At 41.3% G+C, this 17,102-nt stretch overlaps 2 protein-coding genes across 2 annotated transcripts in view; one reads left to right on the top strand and one right to left on the bottom strand.

Annotated features, from left to right (window-relative positions):
* Positions 1–6,025, top strand: part of LOC126747322 (sodium/hydrogen exchanger 8) — a 45,798-nt gene extending 39,773 nt beyond the window's left edge. The window contains exon 3 of the mRNA XM_050455869.1: positions 5,533–6,025. Coding sequence (XP_050311826.1) covers positions 5,533–5,670 — 138 coding nt within the window. The 3' untranslated portion in view covers positions 5,671–6,025. The remainder of the gene's footprint in view (positions 1–5,532) is intronic.
* Positions 6,026–13,538: 7,513 nt separating this feature from the next.
* On the bottom strand, positions 13,539–17,102 carry LOC126747567 (A disintegrin and metalloproteinase with thrombospondin motifs 6-like). Its single transcript, XM_050456305.1, has one exon. The coding sequence runs from the start codon at positions 17,057–17,059 to the stop codon at positions 13,631–13,633; it is 3,429 nt and encodes a 1,142-aa protein (XP_050312262.1). The 5' UTR covers positions 17,060–17,102; the 3' UTR covers positions 13,539–13,630.

The following is a 17,102-nucleotide window of genomic DNA, read 5'->3' as shown; positions in this document are numbered from 1 at the left end:
CACTTTGCTTAAAATGTGTCACAATTTTACTAATTTTGCTTAAGTCTGTTGTAATTGTCATAGATGTGACTTCTCTTAAAACATCCGAAACTTTGTTCTGCACTTCTTCAAATCGTCCTGGAAGAAGAGCATTACTTAAAGTTTTTCTAGTAGGCAATTTATACCTAGGGTTTAGAGCTAAAATAAAAGCTTTAAAACCGGAGTCTTCAACCACGGAAAATGGCTGAAAATCTTTTATAACAAGATTCAATAGAAGCTCGTCCAATTTTTTTTGTTGGGACATTGTAATACTCTTATGAGTATATTCAGGCATTAACTGTTGCTGCATCTTTTTAGCTTCAGATCGAGCCGAGGGAATTATATTTGATGAACTTCCTTTAGAAGTCGATGGCGAGGTCGATGGCAACACACTTGTATTAGAACTACAGGGTTCACTAACAGTAGAAGTACCACCGTTTTGGGTATGCTGTTCAGTATTTGCTTTTCTAGTGTTCTGAACACGTTCAAATTGATGCAGTCTTACAGAAGGATGTTTTCTGCTAAGATGTGCTTTAAGGTTCGTTACAGACGTTTTATATGAAAAAACTGACTTACATATATTACACTTGGCTTTGCTTTTATCTTCATCTGAGACTGAGAAGAAGTTCCAAATATCTGATTTCTTATTCATGTTGTTAGTTGAATAAAAGAACCTAAATAAATATACAAATAAATAACAACTTCAAAACAATTCAATGCAATTTACCTTTTTAAATTCTAATCTTCGAACAAGCAAACACAGCACACTAACTTTGAATTAATATTTTGAAATATTTTTTACCTTTCTATTGTCTTTTATCCTACTATGATACTACGTTATATATGCTACTTTTTCCACAATAACTAACACATAGGACTGGATGTGGCCAATCGCCCACTAAAAAAGGCAAATAACCCGCATTCCCGTTGGTTTATCGACAGTGAATCCCAGGCGCCCGCCAATCGTTTAATATAGAGACAAAAAAACAAATCGAGAATAAAGCCCTGTCTGTAAATCCCAGGCGTTCGCGCCTGCTACCAATCACAGTATTTTGTTTCATACCTCTCCTTGAAGGATTGAAAAGTTTCAGGACTTCTAGGGATCTACCACCTGCCATCTATGCTGTTCTAACAATTTTGTTGTTTTATTTGCGGTGAAATTTCTTATTTCGATAATTAACATTTGAGAGTTTGAGGTTTGAGTTATTGTAATTCATTAAACAAAAAGTGAAGACAACGAGCACCTACACTAAAAGTTTCAACAAAATATTGCTTAAAACAAAAAAACACCGAATGACAAAATTTTTCAAAATGAAAATTCAAAATTTAGCTAATAAATTTAAAAAAAGCAAATATTCTTTATAAAGTTATTTGTCATTGTCTTCAACGCTACTCGCTACTTATAAAGTAACACTGTAGCAACTGCTATTTAAATAGCATCTTTAATTAACTGCTATTTTTGTGTAGCAGTAGCAAAAGCAACTGCTATTCAAAAATAGCTGGGTCGACACATCTCTAGTGTTACCCAAGTATTTGAACCTGGCGCGCGTGAGTGCTGGGCACTCCCCGACTACATGGTCAACGGTTTCATCCTTCTCACAGCTAAGGATGTGCGATACGATACGATTTTCTCGAGTACCGGTATTTTTTCTTCCGATACTCGATATTTTGTACCGGTACTTTAACGTACGATACGGTCCGATCCGTTTGAGTTTTATGCAGTACCTATCGTATCCTGTATCGAAGAATGCTATGAAATAAATTTAATTTAATCAAAAAGATACCACATAAATTAATATGAATGAAGCAGTGAAGCACGGATTTACTCCTGTTTCCTTCTGTCTTTCTGTTTATGTTTATCCGTAGTGTTGGCAGATGCAACCCATTTTCTGAACGCCTATTTTCAAAGGCTGATGCGATAATGGATGAATGCCGTAACAGACTTCTTGGAGATAGGCTTTCAAGGCTATTATTTTTAAATTCGTTTGAATTAAGTTACTGGAATTTGTAATTATTTTTCAATTTCTAGAACAATTATTTTTGTCTTACGTTTTAATGTTTTCTGTTGTTCGGTTTTAATTTAAGTGACGACAAATGTCAAATTTTCACTTGTAGTTATTTCGAAATAAATGCTGTTAATAAATAATATTTTAATAAATAATAATAAAAATATCAGTATTGACCATACCAGTCCGCGCTAATTTAACATTTTAAAAAAATATATATATTTAGTTAAATCGTACCGGTACTTGGAATATCGGTACTGAACTTGTCGATATTGTAACCAACCGGTACTTTTAAAATGATACGATGCGATCCGAAATACCGGTACTTTCCTCAGTATCGCACATACCTACTCACAGCACCATCGGCATTCCGGGTTGTCCGCAATACCGATAGTATGGAGATGGCTTCTTCAGTGCCAGTGACTGGTTAAAAGACCTGTCACTAGCCGAATTTCACGTCTTTTTAGGCGTAGTAGATTTTTGGTAAGACAGGCAGAGGGCCCACCTATGTGCGCTTTGGCCTGTCTCACACCAGGGGACTCAGTCCATCTTCGGTGGGTCCACTTGTTCAGCAGACCCTTCATTGACGCGACCGCAACGCATTTGGCGATACCAACTATGGGTTCCGGCCCCATCGGCACATTCGCGGATCCCAGTCTGGCAAGAGAGTCTGCTTCCTCAATACCTGCATGGCCTGCGTGACCAGACGAGCTGGACCCTGCAGCCAACCTGCACCAGTTTTTTCAGGACTTTTATGCACTCTAGTACAAGCTTGGAGCTTACCTTTGCGGCCGTGATAGCCTTAATGGCAGCTCTGCTGTCCGAGCATATTGATACGACTGTATTGCGGTGTCCGCGGCTTAGGATTTTCTGTCCGCATTTTAATACAGCGAATACTTCGGTCTGGAAGACAGTGGCTTGGTCCCCCAGCGAGTATGCCCTATTGGTATGTGGGATCCCACCACAAAGCCCTGATCCAGCTCTGTTATTCATTCTGGAGCCATCTGTGTACCAGATCCTATTTAGCAATGCAGGTCTGTTGGAATGCTCTCTACCTGCAATGTGCGTCACGAATCCCTCGCAGTCCACAGTCACTGGAGCCATGCAGTCACTGCCCATCAGAAGGAGAGGACATTCCTGTATGGCCCGTGACCAAATTTTTGCGTGACCGGTCTCGCCAGCACGTAGTTCGCCGAGGACGTGTAACCTGTATGCAGCCCTCATTGCCTCGAATTGCACAACGAGGTCCAGAGGCGGAAGACTTAGCAGAGCCTCATTGTTAACGTATAAAAACCATAGTTTTTAAACATTATCTTTAACCCTTTAACTGCTCCAGGCGTATATATACGGTATGCATAAAATTGCTCCTTACGTATATAAACGGTTGCGTCAAAGAAATTATTTAACGACAAGCTGCTCTGGCCGTATAAACACGATTAAAAATGGTGATATTTAAAGACGCATTGGAACCGCCTGGAGTAGTGTTGGGACAAACCTGCTATTTTCGTATAGCAAATGCTTTTGCTAATGCGAATCAGAAATAGCAGTCGAAAATAGCTGCTATTTAATAGCAGGTGCTATTTGAGTTTTATTCGATACATACATGTCGTACATAGCTAGTCCTAGCTGTAAACAGTGTAAACTTTAAACTGTTAAATTTTAAAATATAAAATACTGTAAAAAGCCATGAGCGGCATGAGCGAATTTGCAAAAGGAACAATTATTATAAACTATAAACAGACCGAGTGGACAAAGAATAATCGCTAAAAGCTTTTATTTTTATTCCTTAATTTTTAAAATATTAAAAGCCGACTTCTTTCCGATAACGCTATCGCCAACGCTGCACCATAAGCTGTCGCTGTGCCGCTGCAACCAACGAGATACCAGACAATCAGCTGCCGAGGTGTCTGCGTAAAAAAATTCAGTTGCTATTTTAATAGCAGCGATTCTTAAACTCATAGCAGATAGCAGTTGCTACTAAACCAAATAGCAGTGAAAAAGTAGCAGACTGCTAAATAGCAACCCAACACTAGCCTAGAGCCATCCACGCGCCGAAATATTTCAGTGGGGGGTGGGGTTACTTTTCAACTTATGCGAACCGTCTCGATCTTGTTTGTTTAGTATGCTGATTGAATTATGGAAGGGAGGTTATTGTTTTGCTGTTTCAAAATGCCATTTAAACCAAAATTTTATACGGACGATGAGTTGTATCAAATTCTGGCTAACAGCGAAAGTGAAGATGATGATGTCGTCAGCAATTCAGGCGATTATGGCTGGTTAGACTGGTTAGACGACACTGAACCTACTGCTGGTCCAAGTACTTCAAGTAAGCAAAATTACGTGGAAGAAGATAATTTACTGAGTATTATATCCTCATCTGATTCCGAGTCGGAAGAAGATCTGGTTGTACCCACTAAAAAATTTAAATCAGATTACATTTGGAAATCATCTGATCTGTCTCCTGTAGTACATAATTTTGATAACAGTACGTCTGGCTGTCAGATTCCCCAGTTAGACATGTCTAGTACGGCACTGGATTGTTTCAAAATATTTTTTGATGAAAATGTAACCCAATACGTCGCGGATCAAACAAACCTTTACTCCATATTCGTTACAGAAAATACAGAGTTATCCAAAAGTTCGAGGGTAAATCGTTGGAAAAATACCGATTTCAGCGAAATTTACTGCTTTATAGCAACAAATTTTCTTATGTCACAAGTGAAAAAAAATTCAATAAATAGTTCTGCAAATATTACTGACTTTTGTAAAATATCATAGGAATTCATAAAGTTTTTTTATTTTGTTTTATTTGATGGTTTTTCTAACCTTCCAGAATGTATATTTTTTGTTTAGTTGTTTATTTTGTTTATAAATTTGAGTTTTTGTTATTGTAAATTTTTTGCATGGAATATGTTTTTTTTTATTCCCCAGCAAAAAAAAATTAAAAAGATGTTTTACAAATTTTTAACTTATACCAGGGTGTTTTCAAAGTTGAGTATTTCAGTGAGAGTAACTCAACTTCTTTTGGCGAGTTCTACAAGCTGGTAAAATAATTATAATATATAAATAAATTAAAAAAAATACTAATTTAAATTAGCTATACGCTGCTCCGGACATAGATATGCGTTTCGGGCTAGAAAGTGCCGCACGGCGTAAAAAGCTAACTTAGCAGTGAAAGGGTTAAAGAGATTTAGCTCCCTGAGGAAGCATTTCCGGGTACTGTTTTTTTTCTGCCCTAGAAGTTTGTTACATGATCAACGGAACACCCTGTATAAATAGAGCAAAGCACCTAGATTCCTGATGCAAAAACGAAACAAAACTAAAAAAAAATACAAAAAGGATAATAAGAACCAAATATTATATTTTTTTAATGATGAATATGGGGCCTAATTGACAAGGCACTTAAAGCGAGCATGTCTGCACTTAAACAAACCAAATAAAACCAATAGGCCCGTCCACTCTTGTTTTTCACACGTTACAAGCTTCAGTTTTTCCTTATTTATTTCAGGAACTTAAGGACTGCAAAAGCCAAATGACAGATTTAACGAACCAATGGTATCAGGCCATCCGGATATCGCCGGACCAATCGGACGAAGAGACGGGAGGAAACACCGCGCGCACCAGCATCTCGAGCATAGTTCGCTGACCGTCTGCCAAATCGACGAACCCGGAGAAAATGCCTTTAGTAAACTCTTAATTTTGTTGTTATTTTATTTTGTTATCAGTCATCTTATAAGTAGTCTTTATCCACAGTATTCTATGTATAGTATTAGTCAACAAAAGATATAAATTTGTCAAGTCATAGAGATGCACAGAACCTTTTGTTGTAAATAAAAGCGAATATTGACTCACGGTGGATATTGGATTGCTTAACTGTCTGAATAATATCGCTTATCTAGTTGTTACTATTATGTTTTGTTTGGCTTTAAAAGTAAGTATGTAGGAAATTATTTTTGCCTCGTCATAGTTAAGTGAATTAAATTCGTACCAAAACCGTGTAATTTGTTTTTTTCTTAATTTTATTACCTATTCAGGTGTAATTTTTTTGTAGCTGTGTTGTTTGTAGAGTTCGAATTGAAATTTAACAGGGAATATTTATTTAAACTTGTTAGAAAATGCAATAGAACCACTGATCCTTAAGGTCATGAATCTGAGTTGGCCTCAATTTAGCAGAAATGTTACTACTAATACTTACCCTAATTGGTTGATTGGTCGTCGAGGGCCTACCCAGTAGCCAGCCAGGTCGCCCGATCTTACACCTCTAGACTTTTTTTTACGGGGCCACTTGAAACAAAAAGACTACGTCACCCAGCCAGAATCTATCTTCGATCTACGGCTAAATCTTAAAATTTGGTTTTTAGAAAACCTGCAATATCGTCGCCATCTTGAATCCGATGGCCAATCGATTGACGTTATCGATATTTTTCTAGGCATTTTAGAATTTTTGCAACCACAGTCAACCTTATTATTTCTTAATTCGAAATAATCATCCATTACTCTCAAAGAGACTTAAGTATATGACCAAAGGAGGGAAAAAAGTAAAGTCCAAGTCTCATAAATCAGCGTCTATTAAAGGTTACGCATTTCGCCGCATTAGGGCATCATCAGACCTATCGAAATACAAAAACCACACACTGTCAAACTAACATAATTATAACATTTTAATTTTTTTACGACGACTGTAAGTTCGACCACACAGTAACTAGTCTCAACAGCGAAGTTCTCCTAGAGGTAGCTGATCTACTAAGAAACCCCACCAAGGGTAGGGCGTACGACGATTTGAAAGCTCGCCTCCTCTCGAGATTTGGCACTAGTATTGATGAAAAGATTCAACGGTTAATGGAGATGACCTTGAGTAACCTTAAACCAACACAACTCTTACATCGTATGCAAACTTTGGCGTCTAATAATATTAGCTTACAAGTTCTTAAAAACCTATGGCTTGATCGCTTACCTCCCCAAGTCCGAGGCATAATATCAATAGACGTTATGATATTACCACCCCCTAACAACTTACGGAGCCTTCGACGCTTTCTGGGAATAGCTTCCTGGTACCGACGCTTCGTACCGAATTTTTCGCAGATAGCCAGCCCTCTTAACCGACTACTCAAAAAGAGAAACCGTTGGGGCTGGACCGAAACCGAACAAACGGCATTCAATGAATTAAAAACTCGCTTAACCGAAGCGCCTGTCTTGACATGTCCGGACTTCTCAAGGCCTTTTGTACATTCGACCATGGGTTAGGAGCAGCCCTGATCCAGCACAGCTCCGATGGTGACCATGTTATTGCCTACGCCAGCCGCAGTCTTACTGCAGCCGAACAGAAGTGCTCTGTTACAGAGAAGGAATGCCTGGCAATAGTATGGGGAGTTGAAAAATTGCGACCGTACCTAGAAGGATATCATTTTACCGTTGTGACCGATCATCAGAGTCTTTAATGGCTGCACTCCATGGAGAACCCGTCCGGCCGACTCGCTCGCTGGAGCGTATACCTCCAACAGTTTGCTTTCGAGACCAAATACCATAAGGGGGTACTGAATAAGGTTGCCGATGCCCTATCAAGGGACCCACTTGAAAGTGCCATAAATAACTCCGAACCTGAACCGCTGTTAAGTCTGGGTGACTTTAATCCCTGTTCTTGGTACAGAGCCAAAAAAGCTGCAGTAGAAAGTAATCCCGCAGCTTACCCCGATTTTTGCATCAAAAATGGACAGTTATATCGACATTTTTGGGATCTTTCCGACTTAACCGAGAGCGAAATGACAGATCCGTAGAAGCTTTGCTTGCCGCAAGAAACTCGTGAGGCGGTACTCAAGGAGAACCATGATTCTCCTGTGACAGGACACCGTGGCATTGCCAAGACTACTTCCCGAATACGTAGGAAATATTATTGGCCGGGAATGATGCGAGACATCGCTCGTTATGTCAGGAGTTGTCAGTCATGTCAAAGGTACAAGCCATCGCAGCAGAAAACACCAGGACTGCTGCAGCCATCGCGAAACGAACAACCGTGGGAGGTAGTCACGAGTGATTTAGTTGGACCGTTACCAAAGATCTTCCAAATACCGTACTAACCGATAATGGAACCCCATACACTGGTCGACCATTTAAGGAGCTCCTACAGGAAATGGGTATCACTCAGCGTTTTACCCCTGTCTATACCCCACAGGCCAATCCAGTAGAGCGCACCAACAAAACGATCAAGACAATGATTGCTCAATATTGCGAAAAAGATCACCGAAAATGGGACGTACACTTACCAGAGTTAGTACTTGCCCAAAACAGCTCCCGACAAGATGCTACCGGATTTTCTCCAGCATTTTTGAATTTTGGCAGAGAGATTGATCCTCGCAATGCCTTATACCGACAGCCCGAAGAGGAAACAGCTGACATAGAGGCAATCACACAGACCGTTTACAAAGACTAAGAACTTTTTGAACTGGTGAGAATTAATCTGAGCCGAGCTTTTACCAGTCAGAGTCACCACTACAATCTGCGACGCCGTGCTTCGCGTTGTCACATAGGGGACAAAGTAATGAAAAAAGAAAATGCGTTGTCTTCCGCCGTAAGAGGTTTTGCTGCCAAGTTAGTACCGAAATATTCCGGACCGTATACTGTAACTAAAGTAATCTCTCCGGTAGTTTATGATTTAAAGAATGGCACCGGTAAAACCCTCCACTGGATTCATATTAAAGACCTTAAGCCCGCTTATGTATAACCGTCGACTTCGTTCTTATAACCGACCGAGGTACCGCCATCAAAGGGACACCCACCGACAACTTCAAGACTTGGTCAAAAGCCGCCTTACCGCTTATGTGGATGTCCTGGACATTATTAATGACCGAGTTAATTACCGTTTCTTGGGGTGACAAACCCTTTGTAAATATGTTGGTGAGGATGCCAGCATCAAGACTGGCTGAGGTACCACCAACCATCGTAGCATCACCGACCTTAAGAACAAACCGACCGATGACCAGACCTGAGGTGAGGTCTTCATGCCAGGAAGAAACCATTGCTCAATTGGACTTTTCCGACCCGATCCACGCCGCCTTCCAAGGGGATACCGATGAGGGAGTTAGTGTATAAGTTAGGTTAGGTAGATAAGTTCCGTGATATTTTGTATCTGTATCTTTTTAAGTTTAGATTTGGAAAAAAAATTGTAATTCCATTTTTTTACGTAACGAAGTTACTAGATTTTTTACTATGATGCATACTATTGATGCATTTGGGAAAGGACACTAGAGCGCACCCTACTGCCTAGTTTTCAAGTCTCTAGTTTCACCAGTTTCTTTGGAAAATTGGGTCAAACTTCAGGGTCACCCGACACAATTTTTTATTAATTTTCACTAGATCCCCTTGGAGAAAACTGTCTATATCTCAAAAACTAGTCAAAAAACATTTGAAAATTCTTGATGCATTTGGGAAAGGACACTAGAATGCACCCTAATGTCCCTTTTTTCAAGTCTCTAGTTTCACCAGTTTCCTTGGAAAATTGGGACAAACTTCAGGGTCACCCGATACAATTTTTTATTAACTTTCACTAGATCCCCTTGGAGAAAACTGTCTATATCTCAAAAACTAGTCAAAAAACATTTGAAAATTCTTGATGCATTTGAGAAAGGACACTAGAGCGCACCCTACTGCCTAGTTTTCAAGTCTTTAATTTCACCAGTATACTTGGAAAATTGGGTCAAACTTCAGGGTCACTTGACACAATTGTTACAAGTTTTCATTAGATCTCCTTAGACAAAACTGTCCATATCTCAAAAACTAGTAAAAAAACATTTAAAAATTCTTAATGCATTTGAGAAAGGACACTAGAGCGCACCCTACTGTCCAGTTTTCAAGTCTCTAGTTTCACCAGTTTCCTGGGAAAATTGGGACAAACTGCAGGGTCATCCAACACAATTTTTTAAATAAGGAAAGCATCATTTAAATGCTATACTAAGGGAGTTCAAAGTGGAGTAAACACGTTTGTCAGGGATATAACTTGGGTTGAGTCGGTTTGACGCGATCGCGGCTTAAGCGTTTTTTGACAGGTACATCGGGCACTTTAGGCCTAAAAAAGAATTTTTTAAATCCATGGATTTTTGACAGATTTCCGGTGGTTTCCTTGGAAAAATGGAACAAATTTCAAGGTCACTCTGCACAATTTTGACAAGACTTCCCGGACAAAACTGTCTATATTTCAAAAACTAGTCAAAAAACATTTAAAAATCTTTGATGCCTCTTGGAATGGATACTAGAGCGCACCCTACTGTCCAGTTTTCAAGTTTCTAGTTTCACCAGTTTTCTTGGAAAATTGGAACAAACTTCAGGGTCACCCGACACAATTTTTATTAATTTTCACTAAATCCTCTTGGAAAAAACTGTCCATATTTCAAAAACTAGTCAAAAAACGTTTAAAAATCTTTGATGCCTCTTGGAATGGATACTAGAGCGCACCCTACTGTCCAGTTTTCAAGTTTCTAGTTTCACCAGTTTCCTTGGAAAAATGGGACAAACTTCAAGGCCACTCTGCGTAATTTTGATCAATTTTCATTAGACTTCCTGGACCAAACTGTCCATATTTCAAAGATTAGTCGGTTCTTTTTCCAACTTAAATTAATAATTTTCAAGATTCATGTTGACAACTAAGCTTTGCCCAGTAAAGTTAGGAAAGTTTCTATTTTGTTAATAAACGCGCGACCGCGATATTATTATTAATTCATCACCGCGTTAATACCTCAGCACTGTTCGTGTCCGTACCACCACTACGGTTACCGCGTTTACTAAGTACCGCGCATGCCCGTGCTCTATATAACGCGAGCGGCAGTCCGTTGAGCAGCAACCATCGCCGAAAAAAAATAGAGGACAAGCAAAGAATGGACGTGTCCGATGGATACTGAACGGATAGATCCACCAAAAGCGAAGACTACAAGAGAACGACAACCAGACAAGAGAGAGAGCGGGGTAAGACTTCGGACGACTCCTCTAAGCTCCTTAAACCCCATACCAAATCCCGTACTGATTAGGGACTAGCAAAATCACTTAAAACCACTCCAAACCCCGACCTCGGAGCTGCCAAAGAGTGCGGAAATTAGGCAAAGCGAGGAAAGAGTACGCAAACTCGAGGAGAAAATTCGAGAACGAGATTTGCAAATTGAGATAAACGCAAAAGAAATGTATGAGATTAAACTTAGAAACTCTCAGATCATCGAGAGAGTACAATTGTCTGAGACCCCCCGAGAGGCACCATATGTCCACCATACGCAGGGCTCTCATCATAGGGCCCCGCATTGAGACGGCGTCTCTCCCTGGGCAAAGGATTACCAGATCATCACCGTAGGCCTCTGTGTATAGGCCAGCATTGTTGACGTTTCGAGAGCATGGCCTTTATCCAGCTAACCAAACAGGGTTCTGAGCTGCGGCTCTCAAGCGCTTGGCAGATTAATGCAAAAGGGATGTTGTCGAACGCCCCTTCAATGTCTAGAAACGCACCCAGACAGGTCTTGCCACTACCCAGAGCACCCTCCACCTTCCTAACGAGGTGGTGTAGGGCCAGGTCCGTGGATTTGCCCGCCCGATAGGCGTATTGGTGCACATGCAGTGGTTTGTTGACCAGGATGCTTTCCTTAAGATATCGATCAATCAGCCTCTCCATCGCCTTCAGCATAAAGCTGGTAAGGCTGATAGGTCGGTACGATTTGGGATCTGTAAAATCTCTTTTTCCGGGTTTCGGAATGAAGACGACTTTCACTTGACGTCATAACTTTGGGACGTAGCCCTGAGCAAGGGACGACCTGAATAGTCTGACTATGTGTGGAGTTAGTACTTCTAACCCGTTTTGAAAAAGGCATGGACATGATCCATCCGTGCCCGGAGATTTAAAGGGGGGGAATGTCTTGATTGCCGATTTCACCCTCTCGCAGGTAATTATTCTTCTAGCAGTCTCGAACTCTAAGCGAATCGGAGCCCGAGAACAGCTAGGAGGATCGCGAGATGAGTTGGAGTCTGGGAAGTGGGTGCGCAGCATGACCTCCAGTGACTTCCGCTCATTGGTAGTAAAGCCGCCATCTGGAAGTGACAGCGACCCCAATTTAGTTCCAGGTTCCTTGGATAGTACTTTGCACAGTCGTGCTGCGGATGGTGTGTTTTCAAGATCATCGCAGAACCGCCTCCAGCACTGTCTTTTGGAGTCCCTGAGTGCCTTTTTGTATTGCCTTTGAGCTGCGTGGAACGCATCCCAGTCAGTGGCAAGCTTAGTGCGCTCAGCCCTGCAAAGGAGCCGACGCGTAGTGTCACGGTGCTTTTCCGTGTTCCTGTTCCACCAGGCATTCTTGGCATTGGCGGGTCTCCGTCTGAGGGGACAGCTGCCCTCGAATGCTGCGATTATTGCACGAGTCAGGTTAACAGTCCCGATCTCCCGATCTCTGTGTCGGCCGGAAGTGTGTAGCTTGCCGGCAGGTCCGCAAGACCACCGACTAGTCCTCTCGAAAGTGGTCCCAGTCAGTGCACCTTGAGTTTCTGTAGGCTAGGGTATCGCACCGAGCCTGCTTCTTTAATTCAAAAAGAATGTGCCTGTGGTCCGGCATTGTCACCTCGAGAGACACTCTCCATGAGCTGTAAAGGTTCACAGTACTAGGTGAACAGATAGTAAGGTCAATAATTGATTGGCCCCTATTGCAGTAGAAAGCAGTAGAAGGGACACTGCCTCGGTTTAGTAGTTCTAGGCCATTTGAGCACATGAAATCAACCAGGGAGCGGCCCCTTGGGTTCGCATCTCCGCATCCCCGTGATGTGAATTCGAATTGCAGCCCATGAGAAGCGGGAGACCCAAGTCTTCACAGTATTTGACCACCGCAGTGACGGCCGGAGGGGGGGGGGGGTGTGATTCAATTTCGATGGGAAAGTAGGCAGAGCAGACAACCAGATCCTTTCCCGTGTCCATTGACAGTTTGACGGCTACTAGTCCCTTGTACCGTACCGCTTTTACATTTTGCTTACCGACATGGATTCTCTTCATTGCACCCCTCCTCTTCCCGCACCGTACCGTATTGAATTTGGCCGTATGTAAGGCTTATTGAGAAGTGTTAGCAAAGAGATGACATGTTAGGTTTTGGAATGAATAAAGGTGATTTTGTTACAATGTTGCCTATAGTTTTACTCACACAGAAGACCTGGATTACTTTCTCCACTGTCTAAAGGCTACCCGATATGCCGTGGTCCCTCATCCACATTAAGCTTGAGGGTGGTGCCCGAGATAATGGTTGGACAACCAACTACAAACCTTATAAATAACCCAGAAGATCGAAAGGGGATTAAAAAAATGAGTAAGCGCCAGTGAACACCATTACACCATAAAAATGTCCTTTAATAATATGGCCTCTGTGGAGCCAAAGTAGGCCTAGTGAGTTCCTCAGGGATCAATATATTTATTTTTTTGATTTATATTAATAACATGCATCACTTTATACTGCAATTAAAGTTGTCTCAAGCAGACAATCTACAATAGACACTCCTATACCCACAAAATTAAAAAAAAGTAAATTAGCTTTTATTTATGGATTTTCACAACTTAATAATAACATAAAATACTTAAATAAGCACATAATAAAAAAATGAACTCAGTTAGACTTTTTAGTGGTTTTGGTCTTTCTTTCTGCAAACTTCTTTAGTTTTTTATCGCGTTCCTCTTTTGCGTTTACAACGTATATACGAGTAGTTCCGTTTAATATTTCCATGGTTACAGGAAGGACGCCTCCAAGAGCATCCTCGTCAGACTTATTTGAATCTATTACCATTAGCTCGTTAACTTGATATACCTTCTCGGGTTCCGTTTCCACAATAAATTTGTCTTTTAACGGTGGCGGGGTCCATGTAAATAACGTGGTACTTTTGGTGGTTGTTTCGGCAAAAAGTGTCGGCACCGTCTTTGTTTGCTTAAAAGGAGTTACCAATCGTTTTTGCAAAATATGAATTTTCTTCATTTGACGCCACACGGTGTCCTGAAACTTTCCTGGCATCGCAGGTCTCCTTCTTTTCCTGTTGCCGCAAACTTTCCGTGTAAAGCACAACTGCGCTATGCCTGGTTTCATACCTTCGCAATCAGAATCGTTCAGAAGTATCGGATCGCCCGCCTTTCTTCCTGTTTCCTTTACGCACTGCACCTCCCTAGTCCTCACTCCACCTCTTTTTCTACATGCTCTACACGGTCCCCAAGCACCTACTCTCCACTCTGGATGACAGGGATCCGAATTACATACTTTAGCTTCAACTGTAGGTTTCTCAAGTTTCTTTTCCTCACAAAATCTATTGCTCACTTTTCCTGCTACGTCTTCGAAACATTTAATTATCGGTTCGGCAATTCCGCCTCCGCATTTGTGGCTGCACTCGCCGTAGTGATCGAAATCCCATTTGAATTTCGGTTCTCTCTGTGCAGTCTGATCGCGTTCATAATAATGCCAAAAAACCTTAACATTATCTTTCCTGTTCAGGTTTTTCAAAGGGAATATGTGTGATATGTAAAGCGCGGTGTCTACTCGTACATGGTCCACTTTGATAGTAATTAACGCTCCCTTATTCCCGTTTTCAATTAACTCTTGCTCGTAGTAAAACATATATCTATCAAAAAAAGGATACGCCCCCGCGCTTAGGCTTTGATCAAACTCAGTCGGTGAATTTATTGCAGTTTCCTGATTGTCGTTCGGATCCCCGATAGAAATAACCCCATTTAATGGGTCATCATTCCAAAATTTCAGGCTTCTTGCTCCGGCAGGAATATCTGCCAATTTATGCCATTGGGATTCAGAAATGCCATTATAATCACCTTCAACTATCTTGCATAGGGTACCATCTCCATCACATACCCCACAAAAATCTTCGACTGCCGTATTATCTGGACCGATAGGGCCTTTGCAAGCGGCAAAACTGCACTGCCCATCAAGACAAATATAATTGGGATCCTCAAGTTTACATTTAATCCCATTGGGTACATACAAGCCAAAAAAGTACGTTATAAAAGGTCCCCTATTGCCTATTCTATAAGCACAAACATTGGAGCAAGGATGTTCCTTATCGACTATTCCCCTTTGTATGTTGTAGTCCTTTTTAATCTCTCTTCGGATCGGGATAGCCCCTCTTTGCTTAAAGACTTTCTTACATGATTGTACCCTTCGAGACTGTTCGTCTGGCGGACAGTCCATTACGTAACAAACTTGATACTGTTTACGTAGCCCTAAACAGTATCTGCCTCTATTCTTCGGTCTGGGGTTGTTACAATCGCGTTCGCGTGCTTGAATTCCTTTGCCGCAAGTGGCCGAACATTCGCCCCATAGGCCCCACTCTGACCAACCGCCATCGGTGCTGTTCGGTTTTGTACCTTTTGGTACGCACACCCCGTCCAGGCAATAGTTGTCCGCGGGCTGCTTTCCACAAGGAGTACCGTCATATGGTCTTTCATTACGTGCCATAATGCACGATTTTGCTGTTCTACATAATAGTCTACTACACTCTATGATCCCTTTTATAGGGCACGGCTCTCCCTCTCTTGTCGTTTTGTTAACATTGCCAATTAAAAGGAAGCATTGTTGCTCTACGCTGTACAGCTGGCCAGGCATCATGTTAGACGCTTCCGCTTCACTGTAATCCGTGTTAGAAGGCTCGTCGTAAAAGCAGTCAAAATAGTGTTCCTTGGTGAATGTTAGGAAACTTGCAATGGAACATGGAGAATATCTTTTAATAAGTGGAGTTAGCATTGGAACCATCACATATATAGAGTTATCATATGTATCGGTGATTGTACACGGGTAGGTTGGTGGATTATATACGTCATGATCCATTGACATTAAATGACCCTGCTCGTGGGCAGCTACAAATGCTGTGTGCATACCCTCACTCTCAATAACTTGACAATTCATGGGAATCGTACATGCGGCACCTAATATAGCAAGTCCCGTCACCCCACATTCCGCTGGGCCACGACATATGTCCAGTCCTGTTACAAAAATGGCTGAATCATGATGGTTGGGATGATCTTCTTCCGGCGGGTTGATGCTATTGGTGTAACCGCAAATATTGACCAACTCTCTATCCACGTCATTCGAATTTGCGATTTTGAAAGTGTCCTCGTTTTTGTCCAGGAATATCATTCGCACTAGAACTAGATCAATTGTTGCTGGCATGCTTGCATCATGCATAATTTGGTTGATCCCGTTTATCAGCTGAAGGCCGAAAACTTCTACGTCCAGATTTGCTTGGTACTTGTCCATGGCAAACTGATCGAGTACCAACATAATTTCCTGCCATTGTCTTATAGAAGCATCCTTAATCTTACTTGCGGCATCTTCCTCTTTCCCTTTGGCGGAACGTTTAAGAACAGAAAAACCTTTTTTTTGGTACAACTCCTTGAGACTGGCTTTGATTTCATCATACCCGTGCCTCTTTACATGAGATTTAGAGCCGCAAAACTTTTTATTTAATTTCTCGTCGGCGCCATCATGAATAACATGCAAATGATGGCCATCTGAGTTCGGTGTATGTCCCATAACAGGTTCGATAAAGTACGTTTTATTATTAAAACTAATTTGACCCAATAAACCATGACAAGTCGATAAATGAACTGCTGAATCTTTAATGCCACGTATTCTTCCTTGGTAATAACACATTTTTAAGTCGTGGGGGCTACGAATTTTATTGGTTCCTCTAAATTTTGAACCGTTGTAACGTTCTATGGCAGCCCTGGGATGGAGCAAGTGCCTGTTTGGCCATACTTCCAAATGGTGCAGTTCATCATCGATTAAGACGCCGTAATGTAGACTATGCGGATCATCTAATTGCCGCTTGAATCTATTGTTGAACTCATTGGTGTCATACTGATGATGATAGTTCACATGGAAGGTATCAAATTCTCCCTCTGGTGTGGCTCGATGGGGCACCGCCAGCTGATAATTTTTTATGTTTCGCGTCATTTTACCATGCATCACGGCATCTCCATTCACAAAAAGTACTGATGACAATTCAAAGAATATTATGTAAGTAATAATCATATCAAACATTTTTTAAAATGGGTTTTTTTGTATAAACTCTTTTTAATCGTTG

This window comes from Anthonomus grandis, chromosome 19 (assembly GCF_022605725.1).
Source record: "Anthonomus grandis grandis chromosome 19, icAntGran1.3, whole genome shotgun sequence".
Taxonomy (NCBI): domain Eukaryota; kingdom Metazoa; phylum Arthropoda; class Insecta; order Coleoptera; family Curculionidae; genus Anthonomus; species Anthonomus grandis.
Note: the sequence above shows the minus strand (reverse complement) of the source record. Positions and strands in the feature narration are given on the sequence as shown.

Bases quoted from the DNA above. Each gene is read 5' to 3' on its own strand.
- LOC126747567 (XM_050456305.1), bottom strand. From the start codon at position 17,059: ATGTTTGATATGATTATTACTTACATAATATTCTTTGAATTGTCATCA.